The sequence below is a fragment of the Molossus molossus genome, unplaced genomic scaffold, assembly GCF_014108415.1.
Source record: "Molossus molossus isolate mMolMol1 unplaced genomic scaffold, mMolMol1.p scaffold_m16_p_4, whole genome shotgun sequence".
NCBI lineage: Eukaryota > Metazoa > Chordata > Mammalia > Chiroptera > Molossidae > Molossus > Molossus molossus.
The window spans coordinates 3496629-3522689 of NW_023425377.1; the positions used below are offsets into that span (position 1 = coordinate 3496629).

The following is a 26061-nucleotide window of genomic DNA, read 5'->3' on the forward strand; positions in this document are numbered from 1 at the left end:
TTAAGCAATGCATAACTCCAATCAAAGAGAGAGAGAATACAGATGTAGTAGGAATGGAAATACTTCAGAGGTTACTCGTTAGTAAGAGGCTGTTATGAACAACTCAGTATCAGTACAAATAATTCAGGGATGTGCGGGCCACCCTTCCGACCGCCCTGGAACCCCCTGCATGGTCCTGAGTGCGTTTCCACCACCCTGGCCTTCTCGGGAGGAGCCGCCCTCCGGACCGGGGGTACCCTCCCTGCCGGGTCATTTGTGCCCTGCTGCTGCGGTATCCGCGAGTTTCCGAGACGCTGGCAGAGCCTGTGCCCAGGCCCCGCCCCTGTGACAGGTGGTGGGCGCAGGGCGGTCCTCAGCCCACTCGCAGCCGCCCCGTTTTATTCGTGAGGCTCATCTGTGTTCACAGACTAAGCCCAGCCTTTTCTCCTAATTGTGTGGGGTTCTGTTCCGTAAATACACTGCTTCATTTCTTCCGGTGGACTTGGGCAGGTTTCTGTTGGAAGCAGTGTGCTGTGCAGGGCTTTGGGACAGGCACCGCGGGGAGGGAGCTGCAGGCGGTCCGAGCGTGCCCCCAGCCTTCTCGTCTCGTCGTTTCACTGGGTGATTTTTTTCTTTCAGTGCCTGAGGACCTCTCCTTAGAAGAGAGGGAAGAACTTTTAGACATTCGTAGAAGAAAAAAGGAACTTATTGATGACATCGAGGTAAAAAAAACCCCACAATACTTTTAGTTTTTGCCTTTAGGTAAAAGAGTAAATCAGGTAGCTTCACAGGAATGTGAAAACTGGGTCTCTAGTATGTGTGTCGGAGCCACACACAGAGACGGAGCAGGACAGCCACCCAGGTTGGCGAGGTAGAGACATGCTTGCCGGGCAGTGCAGGCTCCGGGAAGGGGCCAGGGCACCACCGGCCTGGGTCAGCAGTAGGTGACACGTGACACCGGAGCCACAGAAGTCACTTTTATTTTATTATCATTTCTTTTTTTTTTTTTTTTTATCCTCACCGGAGGATATTTTTCCATTTTTTGTACAGATAGAGTGGGAGGGAGAGAGAGGAAGGGAGAGAGAGAGAGAGAAACATCGATGTGAAGGGACACATCGAGTGGCTGCCGCCCGCATGACCAACCAGGGCCGGGGACAAAGTACATGCAACCGAAGTACGTGCCCTTAGCGGGAACCGAACCCGGGTCTCCGGACCGCAGACCAACGCTCTAACCGCTGAGCCAAACTGGCCAGGGCTATTATCATTTCTTTAAAGTTTGTTTTTATTTATTTTTAGGGAGAGAGTGATAGAAACATCAGTGAGAGAGAAACATTGATTGGCTGCCTCCTGCAACCTGGGCATGTGCCCTGACTGGGAATCGAACCAGCGACCTTTTGGTGCCTGGGTTGGCGCTCAGCCACTGAGCCACACCGGCCGGACACAAAAGTCACTTGAAACAGCAACGGCAGTCTACAGATGTATTGCTGTCTAGAATGTATGGTGAGACCCTGTTTCTTTTACAATACCCCTGCCACCCAGAATGTTGCCTGTTCCACTTCGGGCACCCAGGCATCTTTGAGTGGGTGCACCTGTGTGGGGTCCCAGCTGTGCGCCGTGCCTGCCAGCCGGTGCGAGCAGCCCAGAGAGAAAACACAGGCAGGTCCAGTGAACTTCCCACACTGCACTCGGAGCGCAGGGCTGAAGGTCCCACAGGAGAAGCGAGGGAGCCAGGCCACGTCTCGGAGTCGGAATGTCTGCAGTGGTTGCAGAAATGTTTCAGGAGACCGGCGCTCGCCGCTTCCCTGTGGGGCTGCCCCGGGAAGTCAGTCGGACATGTGGCTCGTCTCTGAGAAGCTTCCATCATTGTCAGGCCAAAGTAAACGCGGCCTCACAGGCTGCTGGCTGCAAGACCAGACCTTGTCCAGACAATAACTCCTTTCTGGGAGCTCGCATTTTAAGTCTGAAGTATTTTGGCACACAAAATAAAAGGGTTTCTAATAAAAAAAAAAAGTTTCCTTGTATTTGAATGCTGTAGCGTGGAACTTTTTCTTCTGAGGTTACCCTCCATTCTTGGAAACATCAGATACTCAGAATAGGTGCTTTGGTTGGAGAATCAGAAGGTGTTTTAAGGTTAGTGGTCTGTTTGGACATTCGTAGTAACGGGCCTGTGGAGTCTGACAGGTGGACGGGTCATGGTTTTTGCCCCTGCGTTGGGGCAGCTCTGACTAGGAGACTGTCCCTATCAGTAAAGACTGTGATGTCCAGTGAGACCCCAGGGCAGCAGCCCCTGGAAGGCTAGCAATTCTGACCTAGGAGGAGGAAGGGAGAGCCCCCCACCCCACCTCAGCATCCTTCCTTCTCTTTCAGAGGCTGAAGTATGAAATCGCGGAGGTGATGACGGAGATCGACAATCTGACGTCTGTGGAGGAGAGGTGAGCAGGACCCGGCGGGGGGCTGGGCGGGCTGCTTCTCTCCGGCTTCCTCCAGTTCCTGTGCTCTGGCAGCCGCAGGCAGCTCCGGCTGACCACAGAGGGGGCTTTCTGAGTGGCAAGGACTGGCTTCCTTAGGCCGGCCTCCGGCCTAGCTTTCCCCGACGGTCCGGGTGTAAGCAGGAGCCGGGAGGCCCTCCAGGGCTGCTGCCCTCGGGGAGGGCTCTGGGCGCGACCGGGGGGCCGTGGCGAGCGCTGTGGGGCTGTCCGCTGACTGTCCCATCATTTCACTGCGCAGCAAAACTTCGCAGAGGAACAAGCACATGGCTGTGGGAAGGAAGAAGTTCAACATGGACCCCAAGAAGGTATGAGAGCCCAACACGTTCGTTTCTGGCCTGTGACATGTTGACTGACTGGCTTGAATGGTCTCCTGCCCTGGCCGGTAGTCTCAGTGGTTAGAGCATTGGCCCCAGGACCAGAGTCTTGGGTTTGATTTCAGCCAAGGGCATGTACCTCGGTTTCGGTTCTGCCCCTGGCCCTGGTTGGGGTTGTACGGGCAGCAACCAATTGATGTCTCTGTCTCACATCGATGTCTCTCTTCCCTCTCTTCCTCCCTCCCACTCTATCTGAAAACCAAAGGGAAAATATCCTCAGGTGAGGATGAAAAACAAACATGAGTGGCCTTCTCCCTTTTGGGTAAAGGTGGTCAGAACACCTCTTAAAAATACAGAGAGTTGGTGTTAAATTTTTATCAAGGAAAGGGCTGCTAGTGAATGGGGTGAAGCAAAAGCATCCGTTGAACTGGTCCCTGGATCGAAAAGCCTTTTTTCCCACGTGAGGTTCTGAGTGAGGACGGGTCTCCTGGGAGCCAACCCCTCGGTGAAGCCAGGCTCAGCCCTCTGCTCCCGCCCCAGCTCCACAGCCAGGGGGCCACGTGGCTCGTGGGGGCAGTGGGGGGCAAGTGGGCAGAGTTTGTGGACTTCGTGGTCTGGGTGAGTTAAATGGTTCAAGTAAGAAGATGTTGTTTCTTTCGTTCACCTGAAGAAGAAGGCTGTGAAATACTGAGGATCTGTTCAGACTTTAGCCAGTATCTGGGTCTTTCCCCAAACTGGATTTTCTATAAAAATCCCCCAACATAATGACACCTGCCACAGGTTGCTGCTTGTTTGGAGGCCGAGCTAAAGGACTGAGCAGAACCCACGGAGCCTTTGGGAACGTGTGGATAGTTGTGCGATGCTTGCTGTGTGGGGAAGGGAGACGCTCCTCCTGGTGACGGCCAGTGGCTGAGCTGGTCATCCTGTTCTCACGGGTCTTTCGTTGGCACTCGCCTTTCACATCTTTCTTGTTTGTTGTTGTTGTTTGTTTTTGTTTTGACATTGAGCCTCTGTACTAATTAGTTAATTATTTGTTCATTCAATAAATGTTTGTCGATCGCATGGTCTGACTTGTAAACTTAAGCTTATAGGAGAAAGCGCAGTTGCAAATGTCATTTAACGAAGTGCCTGTTCACCCTGGCTGATTTGGCTCAGCGGTTAGGGCATTGGCCCTGAGACGGAGGGTCTCAGGTTCGATTCCCGGGCAAGGGCAAGTACCTGGGTTGCAGGCTTGATCCGCAGCCCCGGCTGGGGTCGTTCGGGAGGCAACCCAGGCGATGTCTCTCTCCTCCTTCCCTTCCACTCTGTCTAAAAACCAATGGGAAATATCCTTGGGTGAGGATTAACTAACTAACTAAATAAAGATATTAGTTTCACTCAACAGCTTGTTGGTATTTGGGCTACACTGTAGACGCAGACGGCACATTGAGGCTGTAGGCTCACTTTCACTGGGAAAAGTTACCAAAACGTTCTGGTTCTGTAGACAAGGTGCCAGCGCCTGTCCTGGTCGGCTGGGCCCAGCAGCGTGCCGGCAGGGCGGGTCCTCAGCTCCGGGCTGCACGTCTGGTCTAGTACCAGCGCCTGTCCTGGTCGGCTGGGCCCAGCAGCGTGCCGGCAGGGCGGGTCCTCAGCTCCAGGCTGCATGTCTGGTACCAGCGCCCGTCCTGGTCGGCTGGGCCCAGCAGCGTGCCGGCAGGGCGGGTCCTCAGCTCCGGGCCAGGTGCCAGCACGGTCGGCCTGTGTGGAGGGCCCTCTTCTCGGCTTGCAGACGGCCACCTTCTTGCTGTTTGCTCATATGGCAGAGAGGGAGAGACATAATTCTGTCCTGTGTCTCCATGTAGGGACACTAATCCCATCAGACCAGGGCCATGTCCTCTTGACCTCATCTAACCTAAGTCACCTCTCAAAGGTCCCACCTCCCAATGCCATCAGGCTGGGGATTAGGGCTTCCACACATGAGTTTTCAGGGGACACCGACATGAGTCCACAACAGTGGAGGATCTCACATCCTGCAGACACAGTTCAAAATTATACCCCCCCCATCCCATGCGCCTTGTAAACCACGTGACCTTGTGAAACACAAGGCTGTTGTCAGAGTGAATACACTGTTTCAGGCTAATAAGAAAGTATTTAAGTCACAGTGGTAACATTGTGAGCAAAGTGCTTCTGGTTTCCGTGCATAGATTCCTGGAAGCAGTGTAGACTTACACAAAAATAAGAGGAAAGATCAGTTAGATCAGAGACACTGAAACACTCTAGCGCAGTGGATCTCAACCTAATGTCATGGCCCTTTAACACAGCTCCTCAAGTTGTGGTGACCCCAACCATAACATTATTTTTGTTGCTACTTCATAACTGTAATTTGCTACTGTTATGTCTTAGGTGACCCCTGTGAAAGGGTCGTTCGACTCCCAAAGGGGTCGCGACCCACAGGTTGAGAACCGCTGCCCTAGAGCCTCTGCTTGTATCCCCAATTCCTAGAAATGCCTTTAAAAATATATAGAGAGAACGCTTCACGAATCTGTGTGTCATCCTTGCATAGGGGCCGTGCTAATTTTCTCTGTATCGTTCCAATTTTAATATATGTGCTGCTGAAGTGAGCACTAGAAATGCCTTTTAAAATACATAAATCGGCCCAGGCTGGTTTTGCTCAGCCGTTACAGCGTCGACCTGCGGTCCAGAGAGACCCAGGTTTGGTTCCCGCTAAGGGCACGTATCTCGGTTGCAGTTTGTACCCGGCCCTGGTTGGGTCGGTTGAGTCGTGTGGGTGGCATCCACTTGATGTGTCCCTTTCACGTCGATTTTTTTTTTTTATCCTCACCCGAGGATATTTTTCCATTTTTTGTACAGATAGAGTGGGAGGGAGAGAGAGGAAGGGAGAGAGAGAGAGAAACATCGACGTGAAGGGACACATCGAGTGGCTGCCACCCGCACGACCAACCAGGGCCGGGGACAAACTGCAACCGAAGTACGTGCCCTTAGCGGGAACCGAACCCGGGTCTCTCCAGACCGCAGGCCAACGCTCTAACCGCTGAGCCAAACTGGCCAGGGCTCACGTCGATGTTTCTCTCTCTCTCTTCCTCTCTCTCCCTTCCGCTCTGTCTGAACAAAAAATGGAAGAATGTCCTCGGGTGAGGATAAAAAAAAAAAACATAAGTCTTGGCCAGCTGGTGTGGCTCAGTGGTTGAGGGTCAACTCATGCACCAAGAGGTTGCCAATTTGATTCCCAGTCAGGGCACATGCCCAAGTTCTGGGCCAAATCCCCAGCGAGGGTCATGTAGGAGGTGGCCAGTTGATGTTCTCGCTCATCGATATTTCTCTCTGTCTCTGCCCCTCATTCTTCCTCTCTCTCTAAAGTCAATAAAGAAAAAATAAAAAATACATAAATCTTAAGCAGGAGTTCTTTGTCAGGGTCAGCACGCTCAGGCAGCAGTGTGGGCACAGGGCCGTCTAGCCTCTCCCCGGCCTGCGGAGCTTACACAGAGCTGTGTGTGCCCCCGGTGGGAGAGGCCGAGGGGCACTTAGCCCATGAAAACAGGCTGTGCCCTCTGGGCTGCATCACCAGGAGGAGGAGGAGGAACACCCACCACAGAGACCAGCCACTGAGCACCACCTGGCGTGTCACCTGCTCCTCTGCCAGGTGCCTGCAGGCAGCTACAGCTACACCAGGAACCGGCAGCAGTCAGGCTCCCGGGGACCTGAAATACAAAGACGACCACCAAACAGGCATCAGTAGATCAGTCGAGGAGGAAACTGGCACCGTGAAGAGAATGCGACTCAGCAACAGGACCAAGCCAGCGGAAGCAGGCCTGACGGAAGCAATAGAAGGAAACATCAAAAGCAGGATGTTTTTATATTTTATAAATATCATCAAAGACTCGATAGGATGTTCCTTATCCATGATACAAAAGTGGAGTTGTAAAAAGGATGCTGGGGAACGAAACAGAAGCCGTCCCTGTCTCCCCCACTGCTGCGCCCTGCCTCTGGCTTCGGCTCCATTTCCTCCTCGGTCCCTGGCTGGCGCCACCCCGCGGTGGGAGCTGGGGCTCCACGTGGGGCCCCCTCTGCCCTCCAGGTGTGACCTCAAGCACAGAAGGTGACCTTGTTCGAGCCTGTTTTCTTTTCTCAGATTCTTGGAGGAGGTTCTCTCCGCAAGCTCCCTGGTGTTTTGGGAGCCAGAATTTTAGAGCAGGTCACAAGAGTCCAGAGGAGCTCGTGAAAGCCTCATCCCCTCGCCCGTCAGTCCTGGGGCTGCAGGCCAGTGGCGTGGCCCAGGCCTTGTGGCTGCAGAACTCGCTGAAGACTGCAGACAGCTAGCGTGCTGGCCGGATGCCAGACCCCTCAGAGCCCGCCCGCCCGCCCGGGCCAGCACTCGGAGGGGGACGGCGCAGGGCACTTTCTGCATTCCTCCTGGCGGTGAATCCCACTCACCACAGAGCCGTGTTGCCTTTGTGAGACTTCACCTAGAAGGAACTAAAATTAAAATACACTGGGCCCTTCACTCCACAGTGTGTGTGTGTGTGTGTGTGTGTCCCGCCCCTTTGCTGTGTGCTCTCCCTCGTGTGGATGGGTGCACCGGGATATGTTTGTTCTCTTACTCACTGCCTGTCGACTTGTGTCCAGTTTTCGGAAATTCTAAAGACGGGTGCTGTGGACATTCGTGTGTTTAAAAAAACACCAGAAAGGCCCTTTGGGTGGGTTGCAGGGGGTGACGGCGCTCTGGCCTCGGCACTGTTTCAGCCGGAAGGTGGTCGTGACTCGCGGAGGTGCCTCCAGGCAGGGAGCCCAGCAGCCCTGCCCCCTGGCAGGCGGGCCAGCGTGTCCTTTGAGGCCAGCTCGGCAGCTGGCAGGGGTGCATGTCTGCTGTTATTAGGGCTTCAGGAGACAGCCCAGCCAGGACCGTCCCACACAGCCTTTGAGTTCGTGTTTGGTGGCACTCCACGTCTTCACGGGGGCCTGGATTTTGACCGGTTAGCTTAGGGGCACAGCAGCCCTCGAACACGGCCAGCCACGGGCAACAGTAAGGCCCGTGGAGGTGGCTCACACAGGGGCACTTCTCCAGCAGAGGTGGCTGCATGGTGCCCAGTGGCTCCTGGGTGACAGGACCCAGGTCCTGTGTTTGTCCGACCTTTCCCTCGTACGAGGGCCTTTAGGGCTCTGGTCGTCACATCCGAGTTCTCGGCGGGACGGGGCTGTGTCTGCTCACTGGGCCCCTCTATCGGGAAGCCAGACGTTTTCTCTGTCCTCCCTGCAGACTTCCGTGTCTTGTCTGTCTGACCAGAACTGTGCCACGGTCGTTTCTACTTCCATGGGAAGCATGGAAAGTGATTATGGAGGGAAGGATGGTGAGGGAAAGGGATTGGGAATGGGTATAGGGCTGGGCCCCGACGACATGTGTCCTCAGACACAAAATGCAGCACCGTTCTGAGCTGGGGAGCTGGGTTATCACTGTTACCTTGTGACCTCCGATGACCATGGGTGGTGGTTTGTCCAGCAGCTTCCACTCGGCCTGCCCGTGGCGGGAAGGCGCACGTGCCTGCTTCTGCCGGCCTGTGCCGAGGCTCAGGTGTGCTGCCATGTTTTATTTTTAATTCTCACCTGAGGATGTGTTATTTCCCCTCTTTTGGTGGGGGGGGGAGGAAGGGGGAGAGAGACAGACAGACAGACAGACATCAATTGGTCGTCTCCCATATGCACCCTGACCTGGGATCGAACTTGCAACCCAGGTATGTGCCCTGACTGGGAATCGAACCTGCCACCATTTGAGTGTATGGACGACGCTCCGCCCAACTGAGCCGCCTGGTCAGGGCTGTTATCTTTGCTGTGTCCAAACCGGTGAGATGGCTGCGGTGTCTGGAGGCGGGCGGGCGGGGCGGCTGTCCTGAGCGGAACCCGCTTCCTCTCCGCAGGGGATCCAGTTTCTGGTGGAGAACGACCTGCTGCAGAGCGCCCCCGAGGACGTCGCCCAGTTCCTGTACAAGGGCGAGGGCCTGAACAAGACCGTCATCGGGGACTACCTGGGGGAGAGGTGAGAGCAGGGCGTGTCACCCGCAAGGGGTCCCCTCCCGAGCTGCAGACCCCGTGTGTGGGGAGCTGTGGATGCCGGCCCCCTGGGTGGTCCCGAAGAGGGGGGGAGAGTGGGCTCCGTGCTCCCTCCCGGGAAGGTGCCTTTCAGCCCCACCTTTGGGATCAGGTGGTCTCCCCGCCCCCACTCTTGCAGCTGTGACGCTGTTGGTCCCCTTGGCACCCAGCCTAGAACAGGGGAGTCCTTGACTTCTCGTCCACGAAGTGAAACCACAAAAGGGGCTTTAGGGAACGTGTGTCTCAAGTGATTGAAATGATCCGCAGTGGGCTGCACACAGGCTTCCTCCGTCTCTTTCCAGGGATGAATTTAACATTAAAGTTCTTCAGGCTTTTGTCGAACTCCACGAGTTTGCTGATCTCAACCTCGTCCAAGCCTTAAGGTGAGCGTGTCATCCGATTCGGTCATAGAGGAGGCAGCGGGGCCCGGGGCCCAGGCAGAAGTGGCTAGGAGCCCATGCAGGTACCTCTGAAAGGGCCCCCAGGTCACGGCCAGCACCTGTGTCCCTCGTCCAAATGGCTCCTCCCCTGCTGTGAGCGCTCAGAGCTCAAAGGGCGACGGGGCCACACTCAGGGATGGAGACTGCTCGCCTGGGGGGGCTGCTGGTTGTGCATTCTGTTCACGGTTCCTTGGCAGTCTCTTTTTAAATGTTTTTACTGATTTTAGAGAGAGGAAGGGAGAGAGAGCTAGAAACACTGATGGAAGAGAAACATCAACATCAATTGGCCATGTCCTGCGTGCCCCCTGCTGGGGATCAAGCCTATAGCCAGGGCATGTGCCCTGCCCGGGAATCAAACCAGCACCCTCCTGGTGCATGGGACGACGCTCAGCCACTGAGCCACACCGGCCAGGCTCGTCTTTTTTTTTCTCTCAGTCCTCACCTGAGGATGTTCTTCCTTCTATCTTCGGAAAGAGGGGGAGGAGGGGGGAAGCAGTGACTTGAGAGAGAAATCAGTTGGCCGCCTCCCGCAGGACTCCAACCAGGGCCGGAGACCGAACCGCACCAAGGTACGTGCCCTTGACCAGAGAATCAAACCCGCGACTCTGGTCCTCGGGCTGACACTAACCACTGAGCACCGGCCAGGGCCCATTTCTCATTTTACATGGTTTGGCAGCTGTGCTTGGGCTTCCGTCCTCCTGGCCTCCCTTGGCTTTGGGCTGAGTTATGGCGCCCTGTGCTCAGCGGCTCACCCAGGATGGATGCTGCAGCCAGATTCTGGAGTTGAGATTCGGTTTCTGAAAACACGGCCTCTGAGGGGTGCAGACTGCGCGCGTCTGGGGCGCAGTCATGACAGCCAGGGTTCCATTTCTTTTGGTGGCTCAGCCTCTGGCCACATCCACGAGGTCTTGACTTGCCCCTGCAGAGGTCAGTGGGAGGACATTGCCAGGTGGGTCCTCGGGCTCCTGCCCTACAGTTGTCTGTCATCCCTCTGCGGCCCCCACCCCGACCTGTCCGCGGCTCGGCGGGAGGAGCCCTGTGGGGTCGGGGTTCTCTGGACAGCTGAGGCCCAGTGTGGGGGTCCTGACCTCACCTGCACTAACAGCACACCTGCAGCCCGGACCTCTTGTGCTTCCCGGGCCCAGCAAGCGCGCCAGGTCCCTGGAAACTGACAGCCGCTCCCTGTCGTGTCTCCCCAGGCAGTTCCTGTGGAGCTTCAGGCTCCCAGGGGAGGCCCAGAAAATCGACCGCATGATGGAGGCGTTTGCATCTCGCTACTGCCTGTGCAACCCTGGCGTCTTCCAGTCCACAGGTCGGTGACAGCGCGGCCCCAGCCGCCTGGAGCTCTCTGCCCTGGGCGGGGGCAGCCCTGCCTGTGGCCGCCGCCCGGCCCACGCTCCTGCGCTCGCGTCGCCGCTGGGCTCCCCCGGCCGCTGAGCTCCCCACCCCTGCCTCTTTCAGACACGTGCTACGTGCTGTCCTTCGCCATCATCATGCTCAACACCAGCCTGCACAACCACAACGTGCGGGACAAGCCCACAGCCGAGCGCTTTGTCACCATGAACCGCGGCATCAACGAGGGCGGGGACCTGCCCGAGGAGCTGCTGAGGGTGAGCTGCTTCGGGGCCCTTCCTGCTCCCGCCTCAGGCCCTGCGCCTGGCCTCATGCTTGGGAGGGTCTGGTCTGCTGGGAGTGTGGGAAGCACTGGTCCGCGGATTTTGTTGTTGTTGTTAATCCTCATCCAAGGATATCTTTCCCACTGATTTTTTATAGAGTGGAAGGAAGGAAGGGAAGGGGAAAGAGAGAGAGAGAGAAACATTGATGTAAGAGAGACACATTGATTGGTTGCCTCCTGCGCGACCCCGACCAGGGCCGGGGATCCAACCTGTCACCCAGGTACATGCCCTTGACTGGAGTCAGACCCGAGACCCTTCAGTCCATGGGCCGAAGCTCTAACCACTGAGCCAAACTGGCCAGGGCTGGTTCGTCGATCTGCAGCGTCTGCAGCGAGTCCCTCGCTGGCCTGGCCTGTGGAGCTGGCCGCCGGGCCTGCCCTCGGGCCGGCTGGGAAGGCTGCGCCCTCCACTCACCGGGCACTGTGCTGTCCTCGCAGAACTTGTACGAAAGCATCAAGAACGAGCCGTTCAAGATCCCGGAGGATGATGGCAACGACCTGACACACACGTTCTTCAACCCTGACCGCGAGGGCTGGCTCCTGAAGCTGGGTGAGTGGCGCCGGCGGGTGGGACGCGCTCCGGCCCCTCAGCCCGGCCGCTGCTCCCGCAGAGCGCCTCCCGGGCTCCCCTAGCGAGCCCCGAGCGAAGGCGGACGCGTTCCAGAGAAGGCCGCCGGGCAGAGGCCACGCTCGGCAGCCGGCTGCGCGCCCTTACCGGACGGCCGCTGCCTGGAATCACACCCCGTGCGGAGGAGGCCACCTGTCGTGTCCAGGCAGAGAGGGACGGCTGGGCCGCTGGACGTCCCAGAACACTGCTCACTTAGTGCCCAGATCAAGCCCGGCTTTCTGAGCGGGAAGCAGGTGCCTCCCCACGGTTCGTGGTGGCTGGTTTCAGCGAGTGGTTTAAATGTGCCTTCTTTGTTTCCCTCTGCCTGTGGCTCCCACCTTTCTGTTCTGTGATGGGCTGTCCCTGCTTGTTCTGCATTAGGAGGTACGTACCCAGAGCCCCGCCCTGCTCGGCTGCTCGTCCCTCTCGCCCCCGCCCGTGGTGTGTGTGAGGCTGGGTCTGTGGCTGCCATTCGTCTGACCCATGTGGCTGTGGACTTGCTGGTGAATGTGACAGCCACACCCGGGCTGGGCAGCGGTGGCCGGAGAGCCAGCCTCTCTGTGCCAGGCCCGGAGCGCATGGGAATGCCGGGTGTGACGAGCGCCCTCCCCCAGGGCCTGAGAACAGCAGAGGGCTCGGGCAGCGCCACCCCGCCACCCCGCCGCCCTCATACTGACCCCCAGCAGCGCATGTTTGCACCACGTGGACAGTCCAGAACGTGAGCGGCTTCCCATCCGTGGGCAAAGAAGTAGAATGGCGTTGGCTTCTTGGGCAGTCTTAGGGACTGTGGGGTTTTCTGACGGGGCAGGTTGGGGTTTCTCCCTCACTGCGACGTTAGAGCCTGTGACACCTGTGTTTATTGATTTGGGGGAGTAGGGGGGAAGAGAGAGAGAGAGAAACATCAACGTGAGAGAAACACTGATCAGTTGCTTCTTGTATGTGTCCAATCAGGGATTGAACCTGCATCTTAGGTATGTGCCCTGACCGGGAATCGAACCCACAGCCTTTTGCTAACTCCAACCAACTGAGCCACCTGGCCAGGGCCTGGTTCTGTGTTTAATCTAGGGAGGAGGAGATACAGGTGAGGGGACAGTGCAGCAGGCGTGAGGGACTCGCTGTGGATCTACTGTTCCATTCGGGGTCTCACTCTGACTTTTCCCAGGCTTTGTCGAGGTTTGGGGAGTGATGCACCTTTGCCTAAAGACCCGGGACCGTAGCCTTGCATCTGAGTGACCTCCCAGGGGCACCGGACTTTGAGGTCACATCAGACCTGTGGTCATGGGTGGGGGTGGGGCGGGAGCAGGGATGCGCCCAAACACCAGCAAGCGCCCCCGAGGGATGGTGACATCACATGCCTGCTTGGCAGACAGTGTGACCCAGTGCCAGGGGTGGGGCTGCCTGTGAAGACAAGTAAATGAGTAAAATAAAGGCACAGCAGGGCTTGTTTTCCAGCCTGTTTTCTAGTTGAGCAGATAAGCGGCCAGGACATCAGTGCACAGAAGGGTGGTAGGAGCTGCCAGGCTCTGAGCGGGGGCCCGAGGGGCCTGGTGCAGTGGCCTCAGCATGGGACAGCCAGGGGGCCTGGGGCCTGCTCCTTCGGCGACCCCACCACCACGAGCATGCATCTGTGTGGAGGGGAGTTGCGGCCCTGGTGCTGCTGTTAGAAGCCACAAAGCTGGTGATGGAGGCACTGTTCTAACCTGGAGCCCACCGGCCAGGTGACAGCTGGGAGCTGCCATCCTAGAGGGCCCAGCAGCTGCGTCCACTCCCGGCAGAGCTGTCACCGTCCAGAGAGTGGGCCCCGCAGCTGGCAGGCTGGTGTCCCCAGAGCCCCTCCTGCCCACTGGCCTCCTCCCGACAGTTTTGACGCTGGCCTGGCCTGTCAGCTGGTGGGTATCGGCCTCCGAGGGCCGAGGGGCAGCCAGCCAGCCGGAAGCCAGTGCTGAAGAGGAGTCAGGTAGGCCTCGTGTGGGCCGTGCACTCGGCTGGGCCTCACTGTTGCTTGTCCTGCGTGTCTCGGAGCAGGCAGCTCGAGGCCCGGACACGCCCGATGCAGCAGCGTCGGACTGCGCTTCCTACCAAGTAGTCACTGAGCTTTGAGAAGGGACCGGGCATGTGGGTCCGAGTTGACCTGTCCTGCAGGAGGAGGAGCATGTACTGTAAGGGCGTGTGTGCCCGTGTGGGCACGGGCGTGTGTACCTGGGAATGGACGTGTGTGCCCGTGGGCACTGGCATGTGTACCCGGGCACGGGCGTGTGTGCCTGTGGGCACGGGCGTGCATGCGTACCCGGGCATGGGCGTGTGTACCCGGGCACGGGCGTGCGTACCCGGGCATGGGCGTGTGTATCCGGGCATGGGCGTGTGTGCCCGGGGATGGGCGTGTGTGCCCGTGGGCACGGGCGTGTGTACCTGGGAACGGGCGTGTGTGCCTGTGGGCACGGGCGTGTGTGCCCGTCGGCACGAGTGTGTGTGCCTGTGGGCACGAGCGTGCGTACCTGGGAACGGGCGTGTGTGCCTGTGGGCACGGGCGTGTGTGCCCGTCGGCACGAGCGTGCGTACCCGGGCACGGGCGTGCACCTGCCTGGACCGCCGTGGAAGGAGCGGGCGATTGGCTGGGAAGGCGGAGCAGCCGGCCCCGTCCGCAGGCATGAGTGGGGTGTGTGTCGGTGTGTCCGTGTGTCTGTGTGTCCGTGTCCTGCAGCTCAACCAGAAACATGCATAAGCGGAGCCCCTGGGTCTGCTCACCCCCGGCCCCACGGTACCTGCCTGTGTAGCTGAAAGGCTGCCTGGGCTGAGCTTAGGGACCAACCCCGACGACACTCCTCCGTCCAGATGGCCATAGCTGCCAGCTCCCTTGGTCCCGAGAACTGGGCCAGGGATGGGGGCCCCCAGATGTGCCCTGAACTTGGAAACGGCGGTCAGGAGCCCAGGCGCAAGGGCCCGAGAGGCCTTCCTGGAAGCTGCTTCCCTGGCAGCTGGCGACGCAGGGCCTGGGCCTGGGCCTGTGGGCGAGCAGAACACGGGACGGCCACCCAGCGTTCCGGTGTCGGGAGCGTGGAGAAGGGCAGGCCCAGGCAGACGGGCAGCTGCGGGGCAGACAGCGCGGGCTCCGGGGGTAATTATCTAAGAACTTGCCCGTGGGGCTCAGCAGAAGGAAGGTTCTAGCAGGAGTGTTGAGGCTCCAGGGAGGGAGCCAGGAAGGAGGCCTTGGAGGCCGCCTGAGGGGTTTGAAGGCCAGTGGTGGGGTGGGCACAGGGGCGGGAGAGGGGCAGCCTGGCCCAGGGCCCCCAGGGCTGCAGGAAGGCCTTCAGCAGTGTGGGCTCAGGGACGTGCCTGGAGAAATTAGTGCTGCCCTGTCCAGGAGGCACTGGGTCAGGAGTGTGCGACGTTCTCCTGGGGCCTCCTCCTGGGGCCTCCGTGTGCAGTAGGACTGTGGGGGCGGGGCCTGGGCTGAGACCAGGGCCGCTGGTGTGCAGGGCTGCAGGTGCCCGGGGTCTGCTCCTCCCGTGCTTGGGCAGGGATGAGGAAGAGGCCACGTCCTGGGAGCAGAGGGCCCTGGTGGAGGCCGAGAGGCCGTCCTGGGAGCAGAGGGCTCTGGTGGAGGCCGAGAGGCCGCGTCCCGTCCCGGGAGCAGAGGGCCCTGGTGGAGGCCGAGAGGCCGCGTCCCGTCCCGGGAGCAGAGGGCCCTGGTGGAGGCCGAGAGGCCGCGTCCTGTCCCGGGAGCAGAGGGCCCTGGCCCTGGTGGAGGCCGAGAGGCCTGAGGAGGCTGCGCGGGGGAGGGGCAGGAGCCGTCAGAGGCTGCGGGAAGACCTGTGGCTCCGGGCCAAGGAGCGGCTGGAGTGAAGACCCCCCTGGGGCACACGTGTGAGCTGGGGTGGGCCTGAGGGCTGAGGTCCTTGGAAGGTGCAGCAGGAATCGGGGAGGCACGTAGTCAGACCCTTTCGACAAGGACAGGGAGGAGGGTGAAGCGGGGGGTCTGCCAGGGAAAAGGGGGTACCCAGCTAGGTCTTCCTTCGTAGTACGGCCTAGGCTCCCTCCCTAGTGCCTGTATCCTGGCTTCTCAGAAGGACAGATGTCTGATCAGTGAGGCAGCTATGAGGGTCCCAGAGGGTTCTCCAGGGGTCTGTCCACAGGCACCAAATCCCAGCAGTTGGGGCTCACTCCCTCCCAAAGCTGTCTCCCCCCACTGGACCCCTGCAAACATCAGAGGCCAGGGAGCCCTCGTGCCTCAGCCCTGGGATGACCTGGGAGCTGGCAAGTGTCCCCCCACCCCCCATGACTCGCACGGTCTCCGTGCAGGGATGGCATCTGTGACTCAGCCCCGATGGCACTCACCCGCTTACATGTATGTTGTGGGAAGGTGGGCTAGCTCACTCCCAGACACCACCATCGTCACCTTGGGGTGACGGAACAGGAAAAGCCACTTCCTACCTGTGCCCATGTATCACTTCCGTCAGTTCCCGTGCGTGTATTTTTCTCTCGTTTGTGTGACTTGGTCAGCAGCAGGGGCTAGAATCTGCAGCCAGTTTACCTCTGCTGAATAGTTAAGGGTAAAAGAGACTGTTTTCTGCAGTGACAGGAGTAGACCAGATGAGCTGTGTGTGCGTGTGCGTGTGCACTTACATGTGTGCCCCAGATCTTGTTAAGAGATTAATTCAATCTAATAATTCCCTGGGCCAAGGAGTAATTGGTTTTGATGGATCCCAGGGTTGCCCAGAGTACTCAGTCATGTGATCAGAGCCCTGGTGGAACAGGACCGAGTCCTGGTGCATTAACTTCATCCGGTCGCCATTCCATGCGGGGAAATTAAGCCCATTCATCACGACTCACTTTTCCAAGAGGCCTACTTAGAAAGTGGTTGAGTTGTCTGGGTACCCAGGTGCCCGTGAGAGGCCGAGGTGCAGGCCTGGGGTGGGGGTGCATGAAGGGCCCTAGCAGAGCACCGTGCCATGTGCCCACTTGTCAGTAGGTGGGCAAGAGAGGCCCAAATGGTCCAGGCCACACGGCTTGTCCGGGACTTAGCTAAATGTGGCAAACGGTCGAGCGTTTTCACAAGGAAGGAAACTTAAAACCAAGCTTGGCTCTTGGTAGCCTTTCTGAAAATACAGTAATTGTGTAGGTCCGGCCCCCCGTTCGGGGCCCAGGCTCCAGCCTGCACTGGCTCTGACTCATGAGGTCCTTGGCTTTCAGGGGGGCGCGTGAAGACCTGGAAGCGGCGGTGGTTCATCCTGACCGACAACTGCCTCTATTACTTCGAGTACACCACGGTAAGGGAGGTGGGCCGGCCCCCGGGCACAGGCCCGCGGGTGGCGGCTGGAGTGAGGCTGGTGCGTCTTCTCTCGCAGGATAAGGAGCCCCGGGGCATCATCCCGCTGGAGAACCTCAGCATCAGGGAGGTGGACGACCCCCGGAAGCCCGTAAGCTGCTTTCCTCCTGCCAGCTTGTGTCCTCGCGGCCACCTGGGCTCCGGCACTGGCGGCCCGGGCAGGGGCCTGGATGCGGCATGACGCCCCTCTCTGTCTCCCCCAGAACTGCTTCGAGCTTTATAACCCGAGCCACAAAGGGCAGGTCATCAAAGCCTGTAAGACAGAGGCTGACGGCCGCGTGGTGGAGGGCAACCACGTGGTGTACCGCATCTCTGCGCCCAGCCCCGAGGAGAAGGAGGAGTGGATGAAGTCCATCAGGTGAGGGGGAGGGGGAGGCCCTCGGGTAGGGGGGAGTGGGGGAGGCCCTCGGGTGGGGGAGGCCCTCAGGTGGGGGGGAGTGGGGGAGGCCCTCAGGTGGGGGGGAGTGGGGGAGGCCCTTGGGTGAGGGGGGAGTGGGGGAGGCCCTCGGGTGAGGGGGGAGTGGGGGAGGCCCTCGGGTGGGGGGGAGTGGGGGAGGCCCTCGGGTGGGGGGCAGTGGGGGAGGCCCTCGGGTGGGGGGGAGTGGGGGAGGCCCTCGGGTGGGGGGGAGTGGGGGAGGCCCTCGGGTAGGGGGGAGTGGGGGAGGCCCTCGGGTGGGGGGGAGTGGGGGAGGCCCTCGGGTGGGGGGGAGGGGCGAGGCCCTCGGGTGGGGGAGGGGAAGGCCCTCGGGTGGGGGGGAGTGGGCGAGGCCCTCGGGTGAGGGCACGGGGGTGGGGGTGGGGTGAAGCCCATCAGGTGTGCGGGAAGCCCCAGGTTTTGTACTGGCCTCAGGCCGTCAGTAATCAGTGTGGTTATTGACAACCACCACCTTGTGATTCTTACTAGAATTACAGGATGCCCTTCAGCTGTAACCTTCAGAAAACTTGAAAAGATGCAGATTAAAAGACTTGGAAATGACACAGCCCACATGGGGCCAACACATGAGCTCCCAGGGGTAGTGTGCACGCAGGCCTGAGTGCCCCTTGTATTGGGTTCTAGGTGGGAGCCTAGAGTTTTGAGGACTCACCCTTTCTTGGTGAATTTAAAACTCAGTAACTTGCCCTGGCCAGTTTGGTTCAGCAGTTAGCGTGTCGGCCCATGGACCGAAGGTTCACCGGTTCGATTCTGGCCAAGGGCATGTACCTTGGTTGTGGTTCCGTCCTTGGCCCTGGTCGAGCCTTGTGGGAGGCAGCTGGTCGATGTGTCCCTCTCACATCGATGTCCCCCCCCCCCCCCCCCCCGCCTCCCTCCTTCCCTTCCACTCTTACCTGAAGATAAATGGAAAAATACCCTTGGGTGAGGATTCAAACAAAACTCTTAGGAATTTAAAGCAAGAAGAGAAAACAAACAAGTAGCCTAGATGGTCTCTATCGAAATCAAGATTCTAAAAGCAAGGAGCACATTGGGGGTGGCTCCGTGTGGGGGCGGTGCCGGGAGGTTCTGGGGCAGTGTCCTGGGGTCCTGGGCGTGGTGGCCGAGCTGTCCGAGCTGAAGCCAGGCCCTCGCACGATGAACTGGAAGCGCAGCCGCCAGGGCTGACAGCTCAGGCTCCAGCCGTCCCTGCCGGGTGGACGGGGAGGACGTGCGTCCGTGCGTGGTGGGGGGCCGGGTGCTGCGGGCGCACCTACCCGAGTCCTTCTGTTTCCCCAGGGCCAGCATCAGCAGGGACCCTTTCTACGACATGCTGGCCACACGGAAAAGGAGGATTGCCAATAAAAAGTAGCTTTCCTGGCCCGAACAGGTAAAAGTAAAAGCCAAACCCTCAGCAGAAAGTGGCTGGGAGGCCTGCCCGCGACACCCTGGACCCAGCAGGCCCTTTGCAGGACGCATCCCAGGAAGCCCACGCTGGTGGCCTGGCCTGGGCTCTCCGCAGCCCCGGCTCGTCTGGAGCGGGCGCCCAGCCTCCCCCCGGCCCAGCGGCCCGTCCACAGCATCCCCTCGGCTCCACGCGGCAGCGGCGCCTGGACAGTCTGTGCAGCGGACTCGGGTTCGAGGTCTGTCCTGGAGCCTCGCTCGTACTGGCTGCCACACGTGCTCCTGCGTGGCAGTGTCCACTGTTCCAGAAGCCTCTGCGTTATATCAAAACAGGGAAGGAAAAGCTACCACTTTTATATTCAGATTTTTTCTCAGATATATAGGATTATAGCTTTTATATGACTTTTTATATTCTGAAGTTACAATGACAGATACTTTCTAATAGTAGTATTTTTAGAATGGCAGCTATAAATTTAACTCCTGACACAAGTATATACTGTGCACTGAAAAACAAATTATATAGACACTACATATGCCGCAGCGGGGGGGTGGGCACTGGCGTGGGCCTTGCTTGTGTTGTTTCAAGCGCCGCTGCTCTGTGGGTGCCCTCTTCCCTCCTGGGACAGGGAGGGGACCTGTGTCCTTGAGGACCACGAACACTGGGCAGGGCTTCAGGTGTCCATTCCCCTGGGACCTCTCAACTCAGAGTTGGTGACCCCACAGATACTTTCTGAAAGGCCAGTCATTGAATTGGTGTCTGAGGGCATTTGCCTGGTAGCTGCTGAACTCCAGCACAGATGTCTGTGTGGAACTGTGTGACTCCGCCAACGTTTGACTGTTTCTGACCCCCACAAGCTGCGGTCTCATACAGTTCAACGGCACGGGGTTCAGGCCAGCGTGAGACCACTGTCTTCACTATTCAGACCTGTGGGCAAAGTGGATGCTTGTGTCACTGACCTAATGGACCAGATTTCCAAATGTGTGGGTATGCAAGGAACTAGAAATATCTCGTTCCTGTCTCCGAGGCTTGCTCTCCCGTCGAGAGGAGGACGAGCGAGCCGTGGCGGGTGCGCAGCACCTAGGGACTCCTGTAAATACTTTAAAACCCCAAGTGCATGCTGGTGGTGGAACTTACGAAGGCCCGCGACCAGGCTGCTGTCAGGAGTACGTTTGTCGGGCCCCAGCATGTCCCGAACGGCCGAGGTGCACAAGTGGGCAGGGCTGGAGGCCACATGCTGGGGCAGGACGTGCTGGTTCTTAAGTGGCATGGCCTTTCTTTTTCTTGGGAGCTTCATTCCCATCACCAGGGCCACCTTGCCCACCCACCTGGGCTGTTCCGGTGGTGGGTCCCTTACCCCCAGCAGCTCCCCCTGCCCTGTCGCATAGGCACAGCCTGAATTTGCACCCTTCAGAGGTCATTACTCCTGTGTGAAGTCCAAGTCAGAGAACCTCAGACTGACCTATGCACTTGATGGAGATCCCAGCGGCAGGAGGGACCGTTCCTGAGTTGCCTTGCTGGGACTTGGTGGCTGTGGGCCCTTGGCCTTGGAGCAGCTGACCTTGACGTAGCTTTAAGTCACTAGACTGCAAAGGGTCTGACCCTCTGCCCATGCATCAAACTGGTTTTTCTGGATTATTCCCGAGCTCTTAGGCCTTGTTACTGTACTGATACCTCACATTCAAAGCTTTAGTTTTTGAGAAAGGCAAGGCATCGTCCTTGAAATGCCTGACTGCTGCATAGGCAACTGGTCTCCATCCTCTGCGACCACAGAGACACTTCCTGGCCCGCCTGGCCAAACACTGTTGAAGATGACTCGGCAGCGCCACCCCTCGGGCTGGCCCCAAGCCCAGGACTGCCCTTGGTGTCGGCTGCTTCAGTATTTCACACATGGACATTCTGTCCTTGCCCAGGTAGGACCCTGGGGATACAGGGCTCTGTTTTCTGGGTTTGGCCCCAGTGGGGTTGTGAGCGGTGAACCTAAGGAAACCCCCGAGGAGGTGTTTCTCTGGTTGTCTTGGAAGGAGACTCGCTGGATGGCTGTTCCCCAGGAGGAGCGGCAGAAAGTCGTGGTGCTCAGATCTGTGTACCTCGCCCTCAGAGTGTTATGTTACATAACCTGATTCTGGGTTTTGTTGTGACAGTATTAACCTGACAGGCATGTAGCCATCACCCCACTAAGCCCTGAGGCAGGCCTAGTGCCTGGACCGCCGTATGATCATGTTCATCCTCTTCCCTGCCCCCGTCTGTGCTCAGTGCTGAATGATCCCCATCTGGCCAAAGACATGCTCCCCACCCAGCCTCCCCAAGGCCAAGGCAGGAGGTGTGAGGGGCTCTGGGTGATGCTGCGGCGCCCACGGGCCTCAGCAGGTGAGGTTTAGCTGGACGACCCTGGACTGACTGACAAACGTCCTCAGGGTCACAGAACATCTCTGAGCAGTTTAACGTGGTACCAAATTGTCCAAATAGAAGCTATTTATAGATGAAGCGATGCATAATACAGCGACATCGATGTGCTTTGAGGAAAAGTTAGGTCTGTTGTAGACCAGAAGCCACATGTGATCTTAGACATTTCTATTTACAGTAAATATGGTTGATATGTAAATAGTGTACATATATATATTGATTTCTGGAGTGTTTATTCAATGTATATACTCCTACAACGTGCATGAAGAAATATCCTGTATCAATATTTTGTTGTAAATAGTAAAATTGGAGGGTGTGTGGCTGTCCAATTGCAAACACTATGTTCACGAAATAAAAGTGAAATGCACTGTCAGACAAGAGTGTCTCAGACTTGGGTCTTTAAAATCGATTGTGGGCCCTGCGAGCCCTGCGACCCTCGCCGCCCGCCCCCAGGCCTGCGCTTTGGACGCGTGAAGGCGACAGGACAGTCATGCAACGTGTCTGTAAGCAAACGGGGCAAACAGCAGTAAAAAAGAAGACACAAAATGTTTAATTTGCTGCCATTTATATACTATATAAATTTTACATGCTGTATATTTACAGTGGGGCAAGTGCTTTTTTAATCTTTAAAAAAACAAAGATCAAACTTTAGACATCTCTGAACAACACAAACTGTATAAACCATACAGATTATTCAGATACAAACTGTATCAAATACAGTTTTCCCCACTCCGTCTCCTGATGCAGGACCAGTGAATTATAAGTGTATCACAGTTTGATAGCATATCCATATTAAAATAAAATCACAGTATGATTTTGTCTGTAACTAGAAACTTTTCAGGGACCAAGCTGACAACTCAGACTCCAATGTAGTCAAGACGAGACACTGTATAAAAAGTGTTATGTAATAAAAAAAGTAGGCTTTTACAAATAATGTTTGGATTATACATTCATAATGTAAATACGCATCATAACTGGTAAATTGATTGGAATAGTTCCACAAAGTTCAAAAACAGAACTTGTCTATAAAATACACCTTCAAATCTCGAGTACAACTAAAATATGAAGCAAATTAGTTTCTAGTATCAGACATTACAGAAAACAGACTGCTCTCAAAAGTCTAGTTGAGAGCTTGTGGGTCTTTAAATAAGTCTTTAAATTAAATATACATACTGTCAGTTGTTTACTTTAACAATCCCATGGCTTCCCGGCTGGTCTTGGACCGGATGTCTGACTTGGAGGAGCATCACATGGAATACGAGTGATCAACCTGAGTCTGTGATTAAGCAGCATTTGAGATGTTCTATTCCAGGGCGGTATTTTTAATGTGACTTATATACATGGTATTTTACAATGCTCAGCAGTTGTAGAAAGTGTTCATCCATTTGGAATAAGGGTAATTAAGAAAAGGTAAAAACTAAAAAAAAAGTTCTCCATGGTAAAATCTGTACAGTATTTACTAAAGAAGCACCACGCAGATTTGAACAAAGTTATTTTCTATATTTATAATTTAAGCTGGGTTGGGGATGGCTTCTGTTGAACATGTTGAATCTGAAAAACAAGAGGCAGGAAGTTGGAACAAAGGTCTGGTGGGGCCCAGGTGGGCCCTGTCCGCCTCCTCACACCAGTACTAATTCACGGATCCTGGGTAGTTCCCCCAGGGCTCTGGGAAGCTCTCCTTCCTGAAACACTAGCTGTGCCTTTCTGAAGGGCAGTAAAGGAACTGGGCGGTGCCCAGGTGTGCGGGACGAGCAGGCAGACAGCTCGGCAAGAGGGCGCCCTCTGCTGGGAAGGACTGCCCACCGACCCCAGCGGTGGCTGAGCCATCTCAGTCCTTCAGTCCCTTCGGGGGACAGGGGACGAGCTGAAGGCCTCAGGCCTAGGTCGTTCCCTGGAGAACTCTGATAAAGCACGTGAACTAACCGCACATTAACCCTCTGTGGACACTTGGAAGTTCCATTTAAAATCCCTCTTGCTGACAAGAAGTTACACATTTGGGCAAAATGGCTCCCTCTCCCCTTTCCCTCAGCAAGGGCAGGGCACAGGACGTCAGTTATATCTCCCGGGGCCACTGAAAAGGTCAGCGGTCAACTGCGTGACACTGTCCAGGTATAAAACACCCAAACCTTGCCCAGCCGGTGTGGCTCAGTGGTTGAGTGTCGACCCTGCACCAAGAGGTCGCTGGTTTGATTCCCGGTCAGGGCACATGCCCAGGGTGTGGGCCCCAGTGGGGGGCGTGCAGGAGGCGGCCAGTCGATGTTCTCTCTCATCCATGTTTCTCTCCCCCTCTCCCTTCCTCTCTAATATCAATAAAGGAAAGGGGAAAAAAAAAACCCAAATCTCATTAAAGCTAAGTCCTTTTTGTCTGAAATGGTGGGGGGTGGAGTCTGATGCCTCTGATTTGTGGGTGCTCTGGCCGGGCCCCGGGGTGTGTGAAGAGATGGAGGCTCCAGGGCCCCTCTTTCAGGCCCTTTGGCGGGTGTGGGTTAGGAGACTGGATTCTCCATCTCTCCAAATGTTTCCCATGACTGTTACTCTGATAACGTCAGTGCCTCTTTTCTTCCGATGAGGGAGGAGCAGGAACAGTGACTGAGTTTAGGGACGCGGTGCCCCTGGCCGGGATGCTGAGGAGGGAGCGTCAGGGTCAGCTGCCCTTGCTGGGGGAGCCCCATACCTGCCCCCCACAGCGCCTCCACCAACAGTTACGAAGTATAGAAAGCGGCTTACCATAACTAGTGAACTCTGTGTGTGAGGCCAAGTTCTCAGTCACCTAGAACGCAAGCAAAGGTTAAGAAACAGCTTAATGGCCTCGCAGACGCCTGGTCCTGCGCTGCGTGCGCGTCAAGTGAGTGCCCTCGGCCACTTCGCACGGGAGCAGTGCCCGGCCGGCCGGTGCGAGCTGCCAGGGGGCCCGTCCCTGTGCTACTCAGAACGAGCGTGGGAAGCAGCAGCGGAGCCACCCACGCCCGCGGGAACGCCCGTCAGCCCCAGCGGACCAGCCTGTCACATCAGGAGGGAACACTTAGAGCAGAGGAGGTGGGGGTTCAGAGAGCCAGAGAAAAAGTCTGAACGACAGGTAAGCGGTCAAGATGGCAAGACAGAGGACACATGTCAGACATGGTTGACAGGGACGCTGGCAGTGGAAAGCTGGGTGACTGCCCTCCGGTGACAACAGGCCGGACAGTGCCCGGGACTCAGCAGAGCGTGCCGTGCCGTGCCGGCGAGGTGGGCACTCAGCCTACTCCCTCCAGAGCACCCGTGGGCGCACCCCCCACTGTGCCGCAGCCTCTGGCTGTGGCCCCCACTGGAGACCTGGGCCAGACGGGAGGGGTCTGGCAGCAATGTGGATGCCCTGGTACCCCCAGCACAACAGCCCCTCATTAAGCAGAGGGGAGAAGGGACTTGATCTTCACCAAGCCCCTTCCCCAAATCACTGACATGCTGATGGGAAACCAATCTGAAAATACACATATTAGATTCTTCAAAGAGCAAATACCACTTCTGCTCGACTTCTCTTGCTGCTGCGGCCGCCCGCGTCCCCCACACCTGACGGGCACTCACCACCCGACGGGCACTCCGGGCCTCAGTGTGTTTTCTCCTGGCACACTGGGCCCACGGGTCCCTCCTGTCAACCCCTGTGGGCAGACTGCCCCCAACACTGACAGCTCAGCTGAGGCCAGGACAGTCGAGAACCAACAGGCCTCTGGACAAGCAGGGTGAGCGCCGGTGTCCAGGGCAGGGTTGGCGGACTTCCACGAAGGCCATGAAAGCCGGGCTTGCTCCGCTGCAACTCCACACTGCACTCCAACCCCGTGGGAAAGGACACCGTGGACTCCTCCAGCCACGTGAGCTGTCCAGGCCATTCTCACTGCCTGGTTCTGTCCCCCAGGCTGCAATCTGCCGACGCCCGTCTGGCCCGCTACCCTACATCACACCTTCTCAAAAGTTCGGGGCTGCTCTCCAGGGTCGAAGGTCACTGGGGCAGATAGAACGGGGAGGGGCATCTTTAAGTGCAATCAGATAGAAAGGGCTACCCAATGGACTCCGAGGGGCACAGTTGTGCAGAGCAGATGAGACCAGGACACCCAGACACACTCATCAGGAGCCAGAGCCCACAAGAGACGCAACAGCTGACGTCCCTAATGACCCGTCATCAAACTGTGACTTCTAGGTTATACTCAGAATGCTAGAGGCTTAAGGATTCAGGAGAGAAATAATATCAAAAATGGTTTAAAAACAAAAGTTCTGGTCCTTCATGAGGCAAACACTCGATACCTGGAGCCCTAAATCCCAGAAGTGCATGTCCAGAGGTTCTGTTAGGCACAGGTCCATGTAACCCGGACTTTCCATAAACAGTAAGGGGTCAGTGCTGAACACCTACGCGGGCCACAGAGCACATCCCCTGGGGGAGGCGGGGTGGAGGAGGCAGGGCGGGAGGGGCTCCTACTGCCGTTGGGGTTTTCTTCCCTGTGTTTTCCACCTTTTGCAAAAATACCAGTTCCTATATTTTTAATTCCAAGTCTCTCCTCTTACCCTGGCCACACTCAGACGGGTAACACCTGCCATCCCTGCTCTCCATCCTTAAGCGTTCTGCCTTCTCGCGCAAAGGGCCCACACCTTCCAGAGGCGGGCCCTCGGCGAGGGGGCGGCCGCCGTCCGCTCTCCGGGCACGGCCAGCAGTCTCAGAGCTGGCGGCCTTAGCTAAGTGCAGTCCTGGATCTTTACCAAAGTCCTCGGATTTTCTTGAATGTCTCTTCTTTTTCTTCTTCTTTTTTCTGTGTCTGTGGATGTCAGCATCAGAGTATGCTACTGAGAGATCTGAGTCCTGCTGATGCCTGCAGAAGAATAAGCCAGAACTCAAAAGACCAAAAAAACAGAACCACCTCAAAGAGAACTGGTCCTTGGGTGTGTTTTTTTTTTAAATCCTCACCCG

At 57.2% G+C, this 26061-nt stretch overlaps 2 protein-coding genes and 1 non-coding gene across 3 annotated transcripts in view; 1 reads left to right on the forward strand and 2 right to left on the reverse strand.

Moving 5' to 3' along the window:
• Positions 1 to 616: 616 nt before the first annotated feature.
• Positions 617 to 21486, forward strand: CYTH3 (cytohesin 3). Its single transcript, XM_036240889.1, has 12 exons — positions 617 to 701; positions 2347 to 2411; positions 2707 to 2773; positions 8692 to 8810; positions 9166 to 9246; positions 10503 to 10615; positions 10765 to 10913; positions 11417 to 11528; positions 16776 to 16852; positions 16931 to 17002; positions 17115 to 17269; positions 18620 to 21486. Exons 2-12 carry the CDS (start codon positions 2374 to 2376, stop codon positions 18690 to 18692), a joined length of 1056 nt encoding a protein of 351 aa, XP_036096782.1. The 5' UTR covers positions 617 to 701; positions 2347 to 2373; the 3' UTR covers positions 18693 to 21486.
• Positions 5280 to 5386, reverse strand: LOC118616590. Its single transcript, XR_004956586.1, has one exon. It is a non-coding gene; the product is annotated as a U6 spliceosomal RNA (small nuclear RNA).
• Positions 21487 to 22099: 613 nt separating the features above from the next.
• Positions 22100 to 26061, reverse strand: part of USP42 (ubiquitin specific peptidase 42) — a 52860-nt gene continuing 48898 nt past the window's right edge. The window contains exons 16-18 of the mRNA XM_036240117.1: positions 25662 to 25963; positions 23856 to 23898; positions 22100 to 22679 (exon numbers count right to left, since the gene is read on the reverse strand). Coding sequence (XP_036096010.1) covers positions 23891 to 23898; positions 25662 to 25963 — 310 coding nt within the window. The 3' untranslated portion in view covers positions 22100 to 22679; positions 23856 to 23890. The remainder of the gene's footprint in view (positions 22680 to 23855; positions 23899 to 25661; positions 25964 to 26061) is intronic.